Below are 17,948 nucleotides of genomic sequence, written 5' to 3'. Positions count from 1 at the left end.
ATAGAGACAAGTGATGAGACGCTAAAAAAAGAAAAGTTGATTACGAATGGCGTGTTTTCAACGAGACATGGACTGGCAAGTATTTCTTTACATAAATTAAAGGTAAAGCCGTGTGCTTAATGTGTGGTACACAGCTTGCTGTGTTTAAAGAATATCATTTGAATCGCCACTACACGACGTAGCACGAGGGAAAATACCGGAATGTGTCTGATGAAGCGCGCGCAAGGGAGGCTGATGCGTTGATGGTAAAACTGCAAACCCAACAAGGACTTTTTGCCATATTTCACACCCCCAGAGATGCAGCCGTCAGGACAAGTTTCGTCATTTCTCACAAAATCGCCAGAAAAAGTAAGGCGTTTTCTGACGGGGAGTTAATTAAGGAGTGCTTATTGGACTTTGTTGCGCTGTATGCCCGGAGACATGGACTGTTTTTCGCTAACTTTGGATGAGAGCTGTGATGTACGTGACACTGCCCAGCTGCTCTTCTTCTTACGTGGGATAACTGCCGACTTTCAAATCACGGAGTAGCTGGCAGCCATGCAGTCAATTAAAGAGACAACCACAGGTAATGACTTGTTCACATAGGTAAATGCGTGTTTGGACATGTTAGGACTGAAATGGGACAAGCTGGCAGGTGTGACAATCCAATCCACTTTATTTATATAGCACATTTAAACAACAAAATGTTTCCAAAGTGCTGCACAACAATATTAAAAACAATATTCAAATATTATCCTTAGCTCCACCAATGACTGAATAAAAAGAAAAAACAATTACCGTAATTTCCGGACTATAAGCCGCTACATTTTCCCCTCGTTCTGGTCCCTGCGGCTTATACAAGGGTGCGGCTTATTTGCGGCCTGTTCTTCTCCAACACCGACAAAGAGGATTTCGTTGGTTTTAGTACGCAGGAGGAAGACGATGACACAATGATTAAAGACTGACTTTTCATATACCGGTAGGCTGGTTATTTTGATAACGTACAGGCGAGCACTTTGTATTACTTTGCACCGTTGTATTATTTGTACTCTGCACGAATGCTGTTCGCCATGTCAAAGATGTGAAAGTTTGATTGAATGATTGAAAGATTTATTGTTAATAAATGGGACGCTTTGCGTTCCCAAACAGTCATCTCTGTCCCGACAATCCCCTCCGTGGTAGCAGGAACCCCTATATACTACGGTAATTACACATCAAAACCCTGCGGCTTATAGTCGGGTGCGGCTTATATATGGAGCAATCTGTATTTTCCCCTAAATTTAGCTGGTGCGGCTCATAGTCAGGTGCGGCTTATAGTCCGGAAATTACGGTACATATAAAACCAATATAAAAAACAATATAAAGTAAATATGATTAGAAACTATTTTTAACAACAAATGGTTGTCCAAATCTGACGGGGAAAAATGTTGGATAATGCAGGATAAAGTGACCATCAAACGCAATCTGCTTTTGTATAAAGTTAAGTTAGGTTAAATTAAATTATTATTATTATTATTTATTATTATTATTATTATCATAATTATTTATCTTACGGTATATCAAAAATAATATTGAACAAAATTTAATTGAAATATTGTCGTGTGGCCCTCCAGCAGTGCTCGGGTTGCTTATGCGGCCCCCGGTGAAAATTAATTGCCCACCCCTGCCCTAGTGTGTCAGTGAGTGTGAATGTTGTCTGTGTTGGCCCTGTGATGAGGTGTAGACTTGTCCAGGGTGTACACTGCCTTCTCCCCAAGTGCAGTTGGGATAGGCTCCAGCTCCCCCGCGACCCCAAGAGGGACATGCAGTACAAAATGGATTGATGTAATAGAAGTCAATGGTTGTTTGTGCATAAGTAACATGTTAAATACTGTACTGTACAAAGTAAGCAGCAAATCAACTTACATTCCCTTTTTCTCTTTTCCAAGGTTTTTGAAACTTTCGGTCCTGTATCCAGTCCCCTCTATGTTTTGCGTTTTAACTCGCCAGAGGAATTGAGCAACAAGGGGCTGACACTTGGATTGACCGTTTATTGTGCACCAGATATGGAAGAGTACACAGGATACATTCTCATTCAACATCTTAAACTGTGAGTTCACACACACACACACATGTACATCCTTGAACAAAATCCAACAAGACCCAGGTGGAAATGACAAAGTATTTTGATTTTGCGCAGGTGGATTTGAACCAGAATAAATATTGCATCAAAATGCAAAAATAACAAACAGGACAAATAATCCAGTGTTTCCCCTAGGCTGCAGCTTTGGGATGGGGAAGGTATGACAGGTACAAAAAAGATTACAAAAAACAGACGAGATCCACCAAAATGATTGACCAATTTTGGTGAAGAAAAAATTTAAACAGTCCTGGAAACCAGGAAAATAATTTCTCCTTCCCTTACCTTGCGAGTGAGCGGTTTAAAAGTTATGTGCATGTCTATCTTATTTTCTGAGCAACATTGAGGCACAGCACAATTCTGGTGCTGTAGTTGTAGGAGATGTCTCAAAACGTCATCAGGAGTCCCGACAAAACCTGAAAATGGAAGAAAATGCATATTTTACGGAAAAACATTTTTTTGCTAAAATGTCGTAAGGGGGGACCCTTACAAAAAATTCAAAAACACGGACTTGCTTCAGCAGCACAATTCTGGTGCTGTAGTTGTAGGAGATGTCTTAAAACGTCATCAGGAGTCCCGGCAAAACCTGAAAATGGAAGAAAAAGCATATTTAACGAAAATAAATTTTTGCTAAAATGTCGTAAGGGGGGACCCTTACAAAAAATTCAAAAAAACGGACTTCCTTCAGCAGCACAATTCTGGTGCTGTAGTTGTCGGAGATGTCTCAAAACGTCATGAGGAGTCCCGGCAAAACCTGAAAATGGAAAAAAATGCATATTTTACGGGGGAAAAAATTTGGTAAAATGTCGTTAGGGGGGACCCTTACAATAATTTAAATAAACGGACTTGCTTCAGCAGCACAATTCTGGTGCTGTAGTTGTAGGAGATGTCTCAAAACGTCATCAGGAGTCCGACAAAACCTGAAAATGGAAGAAAATGCATATTTTACGGAACATTTTTTTTTGCTAAAATGTCGTAAGGGGGGACCCTTACAAAAAATTCAAAAAATCGGACTTGCTTCAGCAGCAAAATTCTGGTGCTGTAGTTGTAGGAGATGTCTCAAAACGTCATCAGGAATCCAGACAAAACCTGAAAATGGAAGAAAATGCTCATTTTACGAAAAACATTTTTTTTTAACAAAAAATTCAAAAAAACGGACTTGCTTCAGGAGCACAATTCTGGTGCTGTAGTTGTAGGAAATGTCTCAAAACGTCATCGGGAGTCCGGAGAAAACCTGAAAATGAAAGAAAATGCATATTTAACGAAAACAAATTTTTGCTAAAATGTCGTAAGGAGGGACCCTTACAAGAAATTCAAAAAAACTGACTTGCTTCAGCAGCACAATTCTGGTGCTGTAGTTGTAGGAAATGTCTCAAAATGTCATCAGGAGTCCCGGCAAAACCTAAAAAATGGCAGAAAATGCTTTTTTTGAGAAAACTTTTTTTTACAAAAAAAAAATCAAAAAACAGACCTGCTTCAGCAGCACAATTCTGGTGCTGTAGTTGTAGGAAATGTCTCAAAACGTCATCAGGAGTCCCGACTAAACACGTAAATGTAAGAAAATGGAAAAAAATGCATATTTTACGGAAAAAAAAGTTTGCAAAAAAGTCGTAAGGGGGGGACCCTTACAAAAAATTCAAAAAAACGGACTTGCTTCAGCAGCACAATTCTGGTGCTGTAGTTGTAGGAGATGTCTCAAAACGTCATCAGGAGTCCCGACAAAACCCGTAAATGTAAGAAAATTGAAGAAAATGCATATTTTAAGAAAAACATTTTTGCAAAAAAGTCGTAAGGAAAAAATTCAAAAAAACGGATTTGCTTCAGCAGCACAATTTTGGTGCTGTAGTTGTAGGAGATGTCGCAAAACGTCATCAGGAGTCCCGACAAAACCTAAAAATGGCAGAAAATGCTTTTTTTGAGAAAACTTATTTTCACAAAAAAAATTCAAAAAACACTTGCTTCAGCAGCACAATTCTGGTGCTGTAGTTGTAGGAGATGTCTCAAAACGTCATCAGGAGTCCCGACAAAACCCGTAAATGTAAGAAAATGAAAGAAAATGCATATTTTACGAAAAAAATATTTTGCAAAAAAGTCGTAACCCTTACAAAAAATTAAAAACAACGGATTTGCTTCAGCAGCACAATTCTGGTGCTGTAGTTGTAGGAGATGTTTCAAAACGTCATCAGGAGTCCCGACAAAACCCGTAAATGAAAGAAAATGCATATTTTAAGAAAAAAAATTTTTGCAAAAAAGTCGTAGGGGGGACCCTTACAAAAAATTCAAAAAAACGGATTTGCTTCAGCAGCACAATTTTGGTGCTGTAGTTGTAGGAGATGTCTTAAAACGTCATCAGGAGTCCCGACAAAACCTAAAAAATGGCAGAAAATGCTTTTTTTGGGAAAACTTTTTTTCACAAAAAAAAATTCAAAAAACAGACTTGCTTCAGCAGCACAATTCTGGTGCTGTAGTTGTAGGAGATGTCTCAAAACGTCATCAGGAGTCCCGACTAATCCCGTAAATGTAAAAAAATGGAAGAAAATGCATATTTTACAAAAAAAAATGTTTTGCAAAAAAGTCGTAAGGGAGGAGGGACCCTTACAAAAAATTCAAAAAAACGGACTTGCTTCAGCAGCACAATTTTGGTGCTGTAGTTGTAGGAGATGTCTCAAAACGTCATCAGGAGTCCCGACAAAACCCGTAAATGTAAAAAAATAGAAGAAAATGCATATTTTACACAAAAAAAAATTTTGCAAAAAAGTCTTAAGGGGGGACCCTTACAAAAAATTAAAAAAAACGGACTTGCTTCAGCAGCACAATTCTGGTGCTGTAGTCGTAGGAGATGTCTCAAAACGTCATCAGGGGTCCCGACAAAACCTGAAAATGGCAGAAAATGCTTTTTTTGGGAAAACTTTTTTTCACAAAAAAAAATTCAAAAAACAGACCTGCTTCAGCAGCCCAATTCTGGTGCTGTAGTTGTAGGAGATGTCTCAAAACGTCATCAGGAGTCCCGACAAAACCTGAAAATGAAAGTAAATGCATATTTTACGGAAATTTTTTTTTGATAAAATGTCGTAAGGGGGGACCCTTACAAAAAATTCAAAAAAACGGACTTGCTTCAGTAGCACAATTCTGGTGCTGTAGTTGTAGGAGATGTCTCAAAACGTCATCAGGAGTCCCGACAAAACCTGAAAATGGAAGAAAATGCATATTTTACGGAAAAAAAATTTGTATTACGGTGTAGAGCAGTTTTGCAACCCAATGCCTCCAGTTGACTTCGTCACTGATTTAGCAACTTTTCATACCTAGTTGGGGACTTGGCATCTTGAGACAAAAGCAGCAATATTAAGGTAAAAAATGTTGCTTGTATTGGTCTGCCAGTGTGGGATTTGTTCTATGATGATCTACGTTAAAGGGGAACTGCGCTTTTTGGAATTCTCTTATCCACAATCCCTATGACAGACAAGAACACACACGCTCATCTTTCTGTGTATTCTAAATATTGAAACACTGCTGGCAAGAAGTGGTTAACTACAGGTAATGGAGATTGGCCTATTTCACTTATGAAGTCCCCTATAAAACCTCCAACAATGTTTTTTATGCATGCTGTAAGTATGTACAGTACAGGCCAAAAGTTTGGACAGACCTTATAATTTCAATGTGTTTTCTTTATTTTCATGACTATTTACGTTGTAGATTGTCACTGAAGGCATCAAAACTTCGCCACCTGTGAAGTGAAAAGTCTTTCAGGTGACTACCTCTTGAAGCTCATCGAGAGAATGCCAAGAGTGTGCAAAGCAGTAATCAGAGCAAAGGGTGGCTATATCCCACTGGGGTGAGTTTTTCTTGCCCGTATGTGGGCTCTGTACCGAGGATGTCGTTGTGGCTTGTACAGCCCTTTGAGACACTTGTGATTTAGGGCTATATAAATAAACATTGATTGATTGATTGATATTTTGACGAAACTGGAATATAAAATATTTTTTCAGTTATTTCACCTTTTTTTGTTAAGTGCATAACTCCACATGTGTTCATTCATAGTTTTGATGCCTTCAGTGACAATCTACAATGTAAATAGTCATGAAAATAAAGAAAACGTATTGAATGAGAAGGTGTGTCCAAACTTTTGGCCAGTACTGTATGTAATGTGGCACATTTATGACAACATTTAATATTTACTGTATTTTTGGTGATTTTTAAGCATTGCAGGAACTTGTTTGCCCGGGCACATTGATTTGACAGCACATATAGCAACAAATGCTACTTCCATCAACGACAACATCAGAAGCGTGTTATGCATTTACTACCATTCATCATGGCAATTTTTGTGAAAGCCTTAGAGCGTCATCATGTAGCACTACAGCTAAACATCCATCCATTTTCTACAGCTTATCCCTTTCGGGGTATCATGGAATAATGAGATCATAACAAAACAGCCACTTTCAATGTCTGCTCTCCCTGGGATGCTGACTAGTAATGGGATAGCAGCAGGGCTATACGCTTAGCTTTTTCACCTGTAGCACCGGTGCTACTCTCCATCCATCCATTTTCTACCACTTGTCTACTATATGAAATAAATTAGTAGCACAGAAACTTTTATGTAGGTATATGAAATGTCTTAAATTTCCCAATTTAATTGTTAACACTCAAACAAGATACACATGTGCACTCATACATATAAACACAATGCCATCATAAGACCTACCGCTCAATTAAACAAAGAACATCCCTAAACTGTGCTAGCGCTGTCGGCAACACGACTGTAGGGCCGGGCGATATTGACCAAAACTCATATCCCAATATAGTTCGGCCCATAAATTAACCCATAAATGAAAATATTAGTTGACGTAACTAAATATCTCCACCTTGCCTTGTTTTTAAAATTTCGGTAAGTCGTTTTTCATTATAGGATCCTAATTTAAAAGGTGTTTTGAAATGAGAAAAAAAGCTTTGAAAATAATATAAGAAAAATCAAATATAATCTCCAATATATTCCTTAAAAAAACATTTCACCATGCTCAATTCTTCAGATAACAAACACACAAAATAACAAAATGTAAAATAAAGTGCCCTGGGTTTAAGAAGACATATTTAAACATCAGCAGCCAATAAGAAAATAATTGACCTTTTAAAAATGTTTTTTTTATAGATAAACATTATTATAGGACATACACAAAAACAATTTAGCCAGGAACACCAAACCTGCCAACTGCTTCATGATGCTGTGTGACAGACTGGGTTCTGAAACTTACTTAATTGATTATAATTACTTGTTACTCTACCAAAAAAACTATTGAATTACTAACCGAATTACTCTTTAATAAATGTAATTAATGACTAGGGAAAGTTATTAATGCGTCAAATATCTGGCATAAAGCAGTTGAGATAAGTTTCATATTAGAGAAGTGTGTGCTGTTGCCAATTGAAGTGGGACATCAGTGATTCCACGCTCAGTCTGAGTCTCACAGGCATTTTAGCTTGAGCTGTTTTTGTTAGCTGAGCAGGCTAGCTGCGGCAGTTTGTCAGCTCTGACGGCAGCTCTGTTGGTTTGTGTTACCTCTGCTTAATACATTGGTTGAATGTGCTTCTTTGGCTGTATGTTCTTGTCAACAGACAGGGTATTGTTTGGATGGCAAGTTTGTCACTTCAATCATTAGCTGCGTTTACATTGCAGTTTTTCGCAAAATAAAAATGCGATATTTCAATATTGTCGACAAAGTACATTTGCGACCTGTATGTTTTTGCATCATGAGGCGTAATTCTTGTAATATGTTACCCCGCGAGACTCTAGTTTGAGGAAAATATTGCAATAGAAGACAAAGGCAGCGGGTGATCGCTTAAAGGCAACGTCCTTACAGCCCTCTTGACATTACTGTTCGGGCATGTGGGTCTCTCCGAGCCCGCAGGTCGGTTGCCAGAAAGGGACCCGCTAGACGCACACGTGACACTTTTTTTTTTTTTAAGCCGCAAGGTCTATTTTTAGGCGCTTTTGTGAGTAAATTTCTTCCTTCTTCTACTATACAGGTGTAAGGAATGATTTATAATCTAGCGTTAACTTTTTCAAAGTCAGAGGCATTTCAGCAGCAGCTCAGTGGCGAGCTTACCTCTTGTTTGGGGTCGGAGGACCAGTGTGAGTGTCTCTTTGAGCAAGGCATTGTGTTACTCTGACAGAAAAGTAGTTCCAAGGAGTTGGCTTTTGCAAATAAAACTACGTTTTAGCTTGGTTAATATGCAGATCCCTGCATGTAAAAGCTTTTTTTTAGGGGGCTTTGTAGGCACAACAGATGACTCCCCATTACCTGCATTGATAGCCGCCTCTTACTAGCAGTTATTACTACCGTATTTCCTTGAATTGGCGCAGGGAATATAGTATTCGCACGTCTAGAATTACTGCCGGGTCAAACTCGTTTCTCAAAATAATTAACGCATGCTTGGCCTTATCGCCGGTTTATTATTGAAGCTGGATCAAATTAGTTTCGCAAAATATTAATTTTATTATCGCATGTCTGTAATTTTCGCCGGGTCAAACTCGTTTCGCAAAATATTTAGCATATGGCTAGAACTTCCACCGGGTCAAATTCGTTACGTCACGAGTGACGCATCTGTCCTCATTTTCAAAATGGAGGAAACTGCTTTCAGTAGTTTACAATCGCACAAAGGAAAAAAGATAAAGAGCTTTTCAGTAGGATTTAAGGTCCAAGCTATTGAATACCTGTACAGTATGCTAAAGAGAACAGTAAGCAGCTATGTTTTATTAATATACCGTAGCTGCGTGTGTGAAATACTGTATAAGTCATTAAATGACTCCCGCCTCCTGGTGGTAGAGGGCGCTGCCGCGCTAGTGATCCTTCTTGCGACTTCCGGTACTGCAGAAGAAGTGAACACACGCAGCAAGAGATTTTTTTTTCTGTCCTCTGCCTGAACTTTTAAAATGGAGGATTACATACATAAAATAAAACAGTTTTCTAAACTGGACTTTCAATCGAAGCAGGAGGTAATAATTAAAGGAATATCTCCATCGAAACAGAGACTTTTAAAACTGAAGAAAGAAAATAAGGAAGACTTCTATAAACAAGTTATCGATGCTTTTGGTCAGAAGGAGCTGCAAATGGACTCCATTTATAAGTACAGGTAAGACCATAATAACGTTTTTTTTAATTAAATGTGCTTTTCATGATGGTATGCTTACATCACACTCAAAGCGCACGCCTAAATTTTATGGATTCCTTTTGGTAAACGCCGGAGTGAGAAGAGGTTTTAAAATAATTACCGCATGCACGGCCATCCCGCCGGTTTCCGGTAAACGCAGGTGTGACAGGAGGTTTTAAATTAATTAACGCCCCTGCGGCTATTCAAGGAAATACGGTATTCAGAATGCACAGAAAAAAGAGACATGTGTTCTTGTCCACATAAGGAGCATTTAGCCGATTTGTAATGATTTTTACACGTGCATGCAGTTTTCCATTGCAGATCCTTTTTTTATCTTGCTGCTATTGAATACTTACCATTAGCTTGTAATGGCTAGTGGTAAAAACGCACAGTGGTCAAAGACCCTCAGATCGAAGGACGCAATCAAGTCCTGGAACTTTTCTGAACACTTTGTGTATATAGTGGGTTAAGTTTTCCCATAGGTTTGCTCATTAACAAAGACAAGAACAGATCATAGAGTTTAGAGTAAGTTCTTTTAAACAGAAGAAACAAGACATGTTGAGGTCAATAATAACTGTATTTTGTTTCAATTATGAATTGAAGTGTCAAAGACCCCAAAATATTCCAAAAGTCAAACCCACCGCACGCCTACTCAACTGCCAGTACCTGCAGTACCTCTGTTCCAATAAATTACCATAAAAATGGGCTGTTCATTTCCAGCAGTTGATGAAACTATAATTTTCCTCTTTATATTTAATATGTTATGTTCAAATGTGTTTTCTACAGTTTAAAGGGCTCTGATGCATCCTGGAAAAATGACCAAGAACCTCCAGAAGAGGTATGTAATGCAACTTTTCATCTGCGTTGACTGCCAAAGATGGGAGACACATTTTTTGTATGAAGTTTGGCTACTTAAGGACTAAATTAATCGTTTGGTCCTGATTAACACTTGCAAGTTGACCAAATGTTGCACAATAAAAAGCATAAAATGACAACTTGATTTTACAACATGTGCTCCTTTAACAGAAAAAGTAACTGAACCCTACATTTGTGATATTATGTCAATATGAAAACATGACACAATGACTACAACTACAATATTAGAGAACTGTACCTGACACCTGTATATTGCAATTTGTATATCTATTAGGGTTGTACGGTATACCGATATTGGTATAGTACCGAGATACTTATGAATCATATTCGGTACTATATCGCCTCTAAAAAGTACGGGCCCCTCGTCGTCACATCATGACATTGTTGGTTTTACGAGCAGAGGAGCATGTTCGGCAGCGCACAATCCCAGAGTACTTACAAGCAGACACAGTATGAAGACAGAAAAGGGAGAATGGACGCATTTTGGCTTAAAAACTACAGATAAAGGTGAAGTTATAACACTGAAACGCCCTCAGGAAGAGGTGCTTTAAGACATGGCTAGCTAGCTAGTGGCTAAAGTTCAGCCGTTGTCGGCAGTGTTTTAGCCACTTCTAAATCACTAATTCTTGTCTCCATGACGACAAAGTGAGTTTCTTACAAGTATCATCCCTGCAGGACGAGGAATAGCTAAACATGCTTCACTACACACCGTAGCTCACCGGCGTCACCGCTAATGATGCCGTTTTTGAATGTAAACAAATGCCATGGGTGGATCTACACCTAACTTCCACTGTAATGTTACCAAGTACAGGAGCATATCTAGTCGATACAACTATGATTACATCGATATTTTTTAGCATCACAAAATGTATATTATGTTTATAAACTCAGGAAATATGACCCTGGACACATGAGGACTTTGAATATGACCAATGTATGATCCTGTAACTACTTGGTATCGGATTGATACCTAAATTTGTGGTATCATCCAAAACTAATGTAAAGCATCCAAACAACAGAAGAATAAGTGATTATTACATTTTAACAGAAGTGTAGATAGAACATGTTAAAAGAGAAGGTAAGCAGATATTAACAGTAAATGAACAAGTAGATTAATAATTCATTTTCTACCACTTGTCCTTAATAATGTTAATAGAATGATAAATGACACAATATGTTACTGGGCTTTATAGGCAGAACAGAGCGACTTCCATAGGCTTCATTGTAAGCAGATTTTGATCGCATTTATTAATTTAGCATTTATTAGTTAAAATGCTTTAAAAAAGAGAAACATGTGTGCTTGTCTTACATAAGAATTGTTTTAAAAAATTTAAAAGTGTAGTTCCTCTTTACAACGCAAAAGGAAAAACTATGTATCAGCAGATTAAAGTAGACAAATTTAATAGGACATCTTTTTCAAGTGAAATCAAATCATGTTTTTAATATCAGCTCAATGATATTTAATTATTGTATTGTACTAAACACATTTCTTAGCTGCTCAGCAGTTTGAAAATGTTGGCCATTTTTGTATTCTGCATGAGCAGCGTAGCCACCCACCTTTCCATTAAACGTTTACGTGAAACACACAGCCGAGAACACTACATGGACCAAATACACGGACCAGCGTTAAAATTCCAGCAAAGAACTTGTAGAAAATACAAATATATTCATATTCATTTAAAATGTGCAAAAGTACGGTTTCTCTGCTGTTCGAAAGCACCGACTCGAATTCTATTGTTTTACATGTTAAAAGTTCAATACCCTGATTATAAGACAACTCTTCTTTGTAACATAAAAAATAACGTATTGTATTTTGGTCAATAAGGTATTTTCTTCTACCCACTGGACTTAGTTCAAATGAGCTATGTGCAACAATTCCTACTTGGGAGGTCTGAAAGGACCTTTGGAATTACTTAACCTCTTGATTGATTGATTTAAACTTTTATTAGTAGATTGCACAGTTCAGTACATATTCCGTACAATTGACCACTAAGGGGTAACACCCGAATAAGTTTTTCAACTTGTTTAAGTCGGGGTCCACGTAAATCAATTCATGGTTCTGTTTTGAAGTAGTACTGAAACAAATGTCCAACCAAATAATCCATGCAGAAAAGCAAACTTTGTTTTTTGTTTGCATAATGCATGTCTAAAATCTGTTCCACGTTACTGTTGCTTCTGTAACTGGAGAAAGCTGCACAATTTTCTTCTACTTTGCAGGCTTTGGACTACAGTGATGACGAGAAGGAGCAGCAAGCTAAAAAAGCAAAAAACTCCAGAAAGAAGAAGAAAAACTACAAAGGTACACATAAAGATTGTTAGTCCTGTTTGAAGAAATCGGGCGTAACAGTGCGCCATCATACGTACCTCGGTTTTAAAGTCATTGTTTGGTTCATTTGGGGTATAGTAAGGGAACAACAAGCAAAACATAAACTGCTTAATTGTTGTTGTTGCTGTAAATTCCTATTCTCTGGAAAATACAATTTTAAAAACTTCCCTTTAAATCTCCAATGAATACAATTCTCAAATAAAATAAGAACAATAAAATGAATTAAATGAAAGTTTCTTAATTGCCTAATGTGCATTCAGAGTTACAGCTTGTAGTCTCATTTTCTATATTACCGTATTTTTCGGAGTATAAGTCGCTCCAGAGTATAAGTCGCACCGGCCGAAAATGCATAATAAAGAAGGAAAAAAACATATATACAGTAAGTCTCACTGGAGTATAAGTCGCATTTTTTGGGGAAATTTATTTGATAAAACCCAACACCAAGAATAGACATTTGAAAGGCAATTTAAAATAAATAAAGAATAGTGAACAACAGGCTGAATAAGTGTACGTTATATGAGGCATAAATAAACAACTGAGAACGTGCCTGGTATGTTAACCTAACATATTATGGTAAGAGTCATTCAAATAACTATAAACAACTGAGAACGTGCCTGGTATGTTAACCTAACATATTATGGTAAGAGTCATTCAAATAACTATAACATATAGAACGTGCTATACGTTTACCAAACAATCTGTCACTCCTAATCGCTAAATCCCATGAAATCTTATACGTCTAGTCTCTTACGAGAATGAGCTAAATAATATTATTTGATATTTTACGGTAATGTGTTTATAATTTCACACACAAGTCGCTCCTGAGTATAAGTCGCACCCCCGGCCAAACTGAAAAAAACTGTGACTTATAGTCCGAAAAATACGGTACTATTATATCTCCAAAAAATATAGATTAAAATGTTCCTAACAAGGTTGTATCTTCTTTTTTCTTTTTTTTCTCCTAGAAAACCATGCTCAGGGCACTGCACACCATGAGCAGCATCGCCAAGGTGTCGCAGGTGCAACACAAACACATACTGGGGCTCAGTTCAGCCACCAGAACTTGAACAATATCCAACCAGCCTTTCCTCATTCTCATCCACCGCCTCAGCACACACATTTTCCTCCTATGTACCCCCCATCGCCCTACCTTTACCCACCCCTTCCTCCACCTCCAATTGCTTTTCCTCTTTACCCACCACCTCCATCGTTTTTTACTCCATCATACTCCTCCGCACCCTGGCTACATAATGTCCCTTTCTCACAAATTCCTCCACCGGCCCCTCCTCCTGAGTGAAACTTAGCTTACTGTTGGGAGTTTCATATACTCTATATGTATACTGTCACCTGGAGTTATTACAAAACCCAGTACAAAAATGTGTAAATTAAAAATATTTTCAAAATGTACATTTTTAGAGGATGGACTTTTTTCTAATACAGTGACTATTTGTAATATTAAATGTGTAGAGATGCTGCAAGTTTAGGAAACTTTGCAAAGGTAATTTACAAAGAGTAGAGTCATTTTTGGAACAGGGATGTTCCGATCGATCGTCCGCCAGTCAGTATTGTATTTATTTTTAGTCCCCCAGCTGACAAGCGGCTAGAAGCTACTTACAGTATGTCTCCATAAACCTTGTGGAGCCGCTCCTTCAAGTTAATAATAATCACTGCAAATAAATTGCATATTTTAGTATCTTAGGTATCATTATCACTGGAGGACAAGGCTAAACATGTTACACCCCGAGAGACGGCATGGTAATATACAAGCTAACTGCTGAGATCGCCTCAAACAAGTAAAAAGTATTTAGTAAAGTATAAGAAGTGTAGCTAGAACCACATTACAGCAGAAAGTAAACAGAAATGTAATAAGAGTCTAGAGAGAGGATAATATAACAACTGTTGGTTGTCACAGTCAGTAAGAGGAGGGCGGATCAATCCATAAATTGATGGTGTCGATACCAAGGGTAGTGTCAGTATATGATCCCTACTAGAGGGATTAGGTCGATATTTTTATTTCCACAAAATATTTTTTTGGGATTGTTTTTGTTAGTATTGTCAGCTCAGGTAATACTTCCCTAAACACAGCAGGACTTTGAGGGCAAAAACCCAAAGATTTAAACGAGTAGTAAATTAGTAGTTTTTGATTTTGTCTCGCTATTGTTTACAATTGACTTTAATTTGCTCAAACAATTGTATGTAATAAAAGAAAATTAGGAACTAGTTGAAATATTGTGCTGATATTGTTAAACTTTCAACAGTACAGACCATAAATAAACTGAAATATTTATAGTTAACAAATGTTATCAATATTGGTAGCAGCTGATCTCACTCATTGATGATCAACCCTGATCGGAACATCCCTAACTTCGAATGCAATTGTGTGTGTATATACAATACAAATTGGGTGCAAATGTATTTTGTTTTCCAAAGATAAAACATGTTTTCATGCAATTAAAAAACAGTTGTATCTATTACCAATCATTAAAAATATCTATACACTGTACTGTATCTGCGTAGAGACTTATTCCCTGATAATAGATTTCAGATTGTATTGTTGCTGTTCTAGCTAACAAAACGACAATGATGTAAAAAATAAACATTAAATATGATTTTAAATTAATTTGTGTTTGATTAAAGGAACTTTGATCCCCTACCCGCCTGCAAGCATTCTGGAACAAATTTTAGCGATATTACGGAGATGAAAGAAGGCCGTTTTAGTAACACTCTTAATGTGTGACTCAAACGAGAGAGTTGGGTCGAAGATAATACCCAGATTTTTTACCGAGTCGCCTTGTGTAATTGTTTGGTTGTCAAATGTTAAGGTGGTATTATTAAATAGATGTCGGTGTCTAGCAGGACCGATAATCAGCCAAGGCACCCCTGATATACAGTATATGACATTAGCCAACAGCAGAAGGCCATAGAGGGCCATCTGTTTCCTCTGCACAATAGGCATAAAATCCTCATTTATTGTGGTTATATTGTTTTTGTATTGGTTTTCTATTCATTTATTCTTTGTTTTTATTCAGTCATTGGTGTAGCATAATATTGTTTTTAATATTGTTTTTAACATGGCTGTGCAGCACTTTGGAAACATTCTTGTTGTGTAAATGTGCTATATAAATAAAGTGGATTGGACTAGATTGGTTATTTTTAGAATTAATTTACATTCCAGGAAACAAAAACGGTATGAACCTTAATTAACCTGAAATGCATGGATGGTTAGGGTTGACCCTAAACCTGTACCAACAAAAAGTGCTTTGACGAGCTCATTTATGAATAATAAAAATTAGGAAAGCACTTGTTCCATGACCTATTTCGGACATTTTCTGAAAGGGCGATCCAAATCCGTCCATATAACCGTATTTTCCGGACTATAGGTAAGCACCTAAAATCCTTTGTTTTCCTCAAAACTCGACCGTGCGCCTTATAACCCGGTGCGCCTAATGTAAGGAATACGTTTGGTTGAGCTTACCCACCTCGAAGCTATTTTATTTGGTACATGGTGAAATGATAAGTGTGACCAGTAGATGGCAGTCAAACATAAGAGATAAGTGTAGGCTGCACTATAATGGCAATGTGTCTCAAGTAAACAACACTAACATTTTAAATGTTCCATTGAAAATATAGAACATTACACAGGGCGCTCAAAAATCTATCAAAATGTTTTAGTACGACTTTGGTAAGCTATGAAGCTGCACCGCTTGATGGATTGTACTGTGCTTCAACATACGAGTATTATTATGGTGTGTGTATAAGGTAAGACATATCTGGTGTTTTGCTTACAATATTATATTATTATTCTGGTATCTGCTGATCTGTATTTGGGATCTGCATAAATCCTGGAAAATTGTGCGCGTCTTATATCTGTTAGTAACCTTCTCAGTGGCCTAGTGGTTAGAGTGTCTGCCCTGAGATTGGTAGGTTGTGAGTTCAAACCCCTGCCGAGTCATACCAAAGACTATAAAAATGGGACCCATTACCTCCCTGCTTGGCACTCAGCATCAAGGGTTGGAATTGGGGGTTAAATCCCCCAAAATTATTCCCGGGCGCGGCCACCGCTGCTGCTCACTGCTCCCCTCACCTGCCAGGGGGTGATCAAGGGTGATGGGTCAAATGCAGAGAATAATTTTGCCACACCTAGTGTGTGTGTGACAATCATTGGTACTTTTTTTTTAAAAAAACATACCGGTGTAGTGAGTTTACATTATTCACCCAAGGAATTTTAGTTATTAGAGTTCCGGTCGGACGGTTTTTCACGGAACACATTTCCGGTGTTGTTGTTTCTGGATGAGGAGATGCTGCTCCGTTATTGATTGAAGTAAAGTCTGAATGTCATTAAAACAGTTAGCTCCATCTTTTGACACTTCTTCCACTCCCGTCCTTGCACGCTACACCGCTACAACAAAGATGACGGGGAGAAGACGCTGTCGAAGGTGAGCCACGTAAATAAAACCGCCCACAAAACGGCGCATCCTGAAGCGACTGTCAGAAAGCGGCATGAAGACTATCTGTAAAACATCATCTATGCAACATTTTGACCAAAGAACCACCATTACATGTTATGTAGACCACAAGGAAGTGTTTTACATTTAGAAAAAACTAATAATAATACGACTCCTTTAATGCGCCCTATAATCCGGTGCGCCTTATATATGAAAAAAGATCACAAATAGCCCATTTGTCGGTAGTGTGTCTTATAATCCGGTGCACCCTATAGTCCGGAAAATACGGTATGTTAACATATAAACCCTGGCGAAAACAAACTCCTTTACGGAGGTAATATTTGCAATTATACAATGGGAACGTTATTTGATATCCAAATCTGCGTTCCAGAACTTAAAGTTGCATTCTTTTTTATATGGTTGCGTAATTCGAAATACTTCTCTATCGAATTACGCAACTAGTTGTTTTTTGCTGCTGAAGCTGCAAAATTCGACAAAACACCGGAAGTAATTTTTGCAATATTTGGTGTGAGACAAAACATTAATACCGGGGAAACGGGACAGCTGAACCAAAACATTTGTGAAAGAATGGGCCGCACTCAGTGATTTCCAGCGTGGAACTGTCATAGGATGCCACCTGTGCAACAAATCCAGTCGTAAAATTCCCTCGCTCCTAAATATTCCAAAGTCAAGTTTTATTATTTAAAAAATGGAAGAGTTTGGGAACAACAGCAAGTCAGCCACCAAGTGGTAGGCCACGTAAACTCAGAGAGGGGTCAGCGGATGCAGAAGCGCATAGTGCAAAGACTTTCTGCACAGTCAGTTGCTGCAGAGCTCCAAACTTCATGTGACCTTCTAATTAGCCCACGTACAGTACGCAGAGAGCTTCATGGAATGGGTTTCCATGGCCGAGCAGCTGCATCTAAGCCATACATCACCAAGTCCAATGCAAAGCGTGGGATGCAGTGGTGTAAAGCACGTCGCCACTGGACTCTAGAGCAGTGGAGATGCCTTCTCTGGGGTGATGAATCACGCTTTTCCATCTGGCAATCTGATG

At 38.0% G+C, this 17,948-nt stretch overlaps 1 protein-coding gene across 6 annotated transcripts in view; it reads left to right on the top strand.

Moving 5' to 3' along the window:
* LOC133639879 (H/ACA ribonucleoprotein complex non-core subunit NAF1-like) overlaps positions 1-15,562 on the top strand; it is a 35,297-nt gene extending 19,735 nt beyond the window's left edge. For 5 of the 6 annotated variants that reach the window (XM_062033547.1, XM_062033550.1, XM_062033546.1 and 2 more), the window contains 4 exons: positions 1,908-2,068; positions 10,031-10,082; positions 12,338-12,419; positions 13,412-15,562. In XM_062033547.1, the coding sequence (XP_061889531.1) occupies positions 1,908-2,068; positions 10,031-10,082; positions 12,338-12,419; positions 13,412-13,743 (627 nt within the window). In that variant the 3' untranslated portion in view covers positions 13,744-15,562. The remainder of the gene's footprint in view (positions 1-1,907; positions 2,069-10,030; positions 10,083-12,337; positions 12,420-13,411) is intronic. The other variant, XM_062033549.1, reaches the window with a different exon arrangement.
* Positions 15,563-17,948: the final 2,386 nt, after the last annotated feature.

Source organism: Entelurus aequoreus, linkage group LG22 (genome assembly GCF_033978785.1).
Source record: "Entelurus aequoreus isolate RoL-2023_Sb linkage group LG22, RoL_Eaeq_v1.1, whole genome shotgun sequence".
In the NCBI taxonomy this organism is placed as follows: Eukaryota; Metazoa; Chordata; class Actinopteri; order Syngnathiformes; family Syngnathidae; genus Entelurus; species Entelurus aequoreus.
The sequence above is the reverse complement of the archived record's forward strand: the minus strand, read 5'-3'. Positions and strand labels throughout refer to the sequence as shown.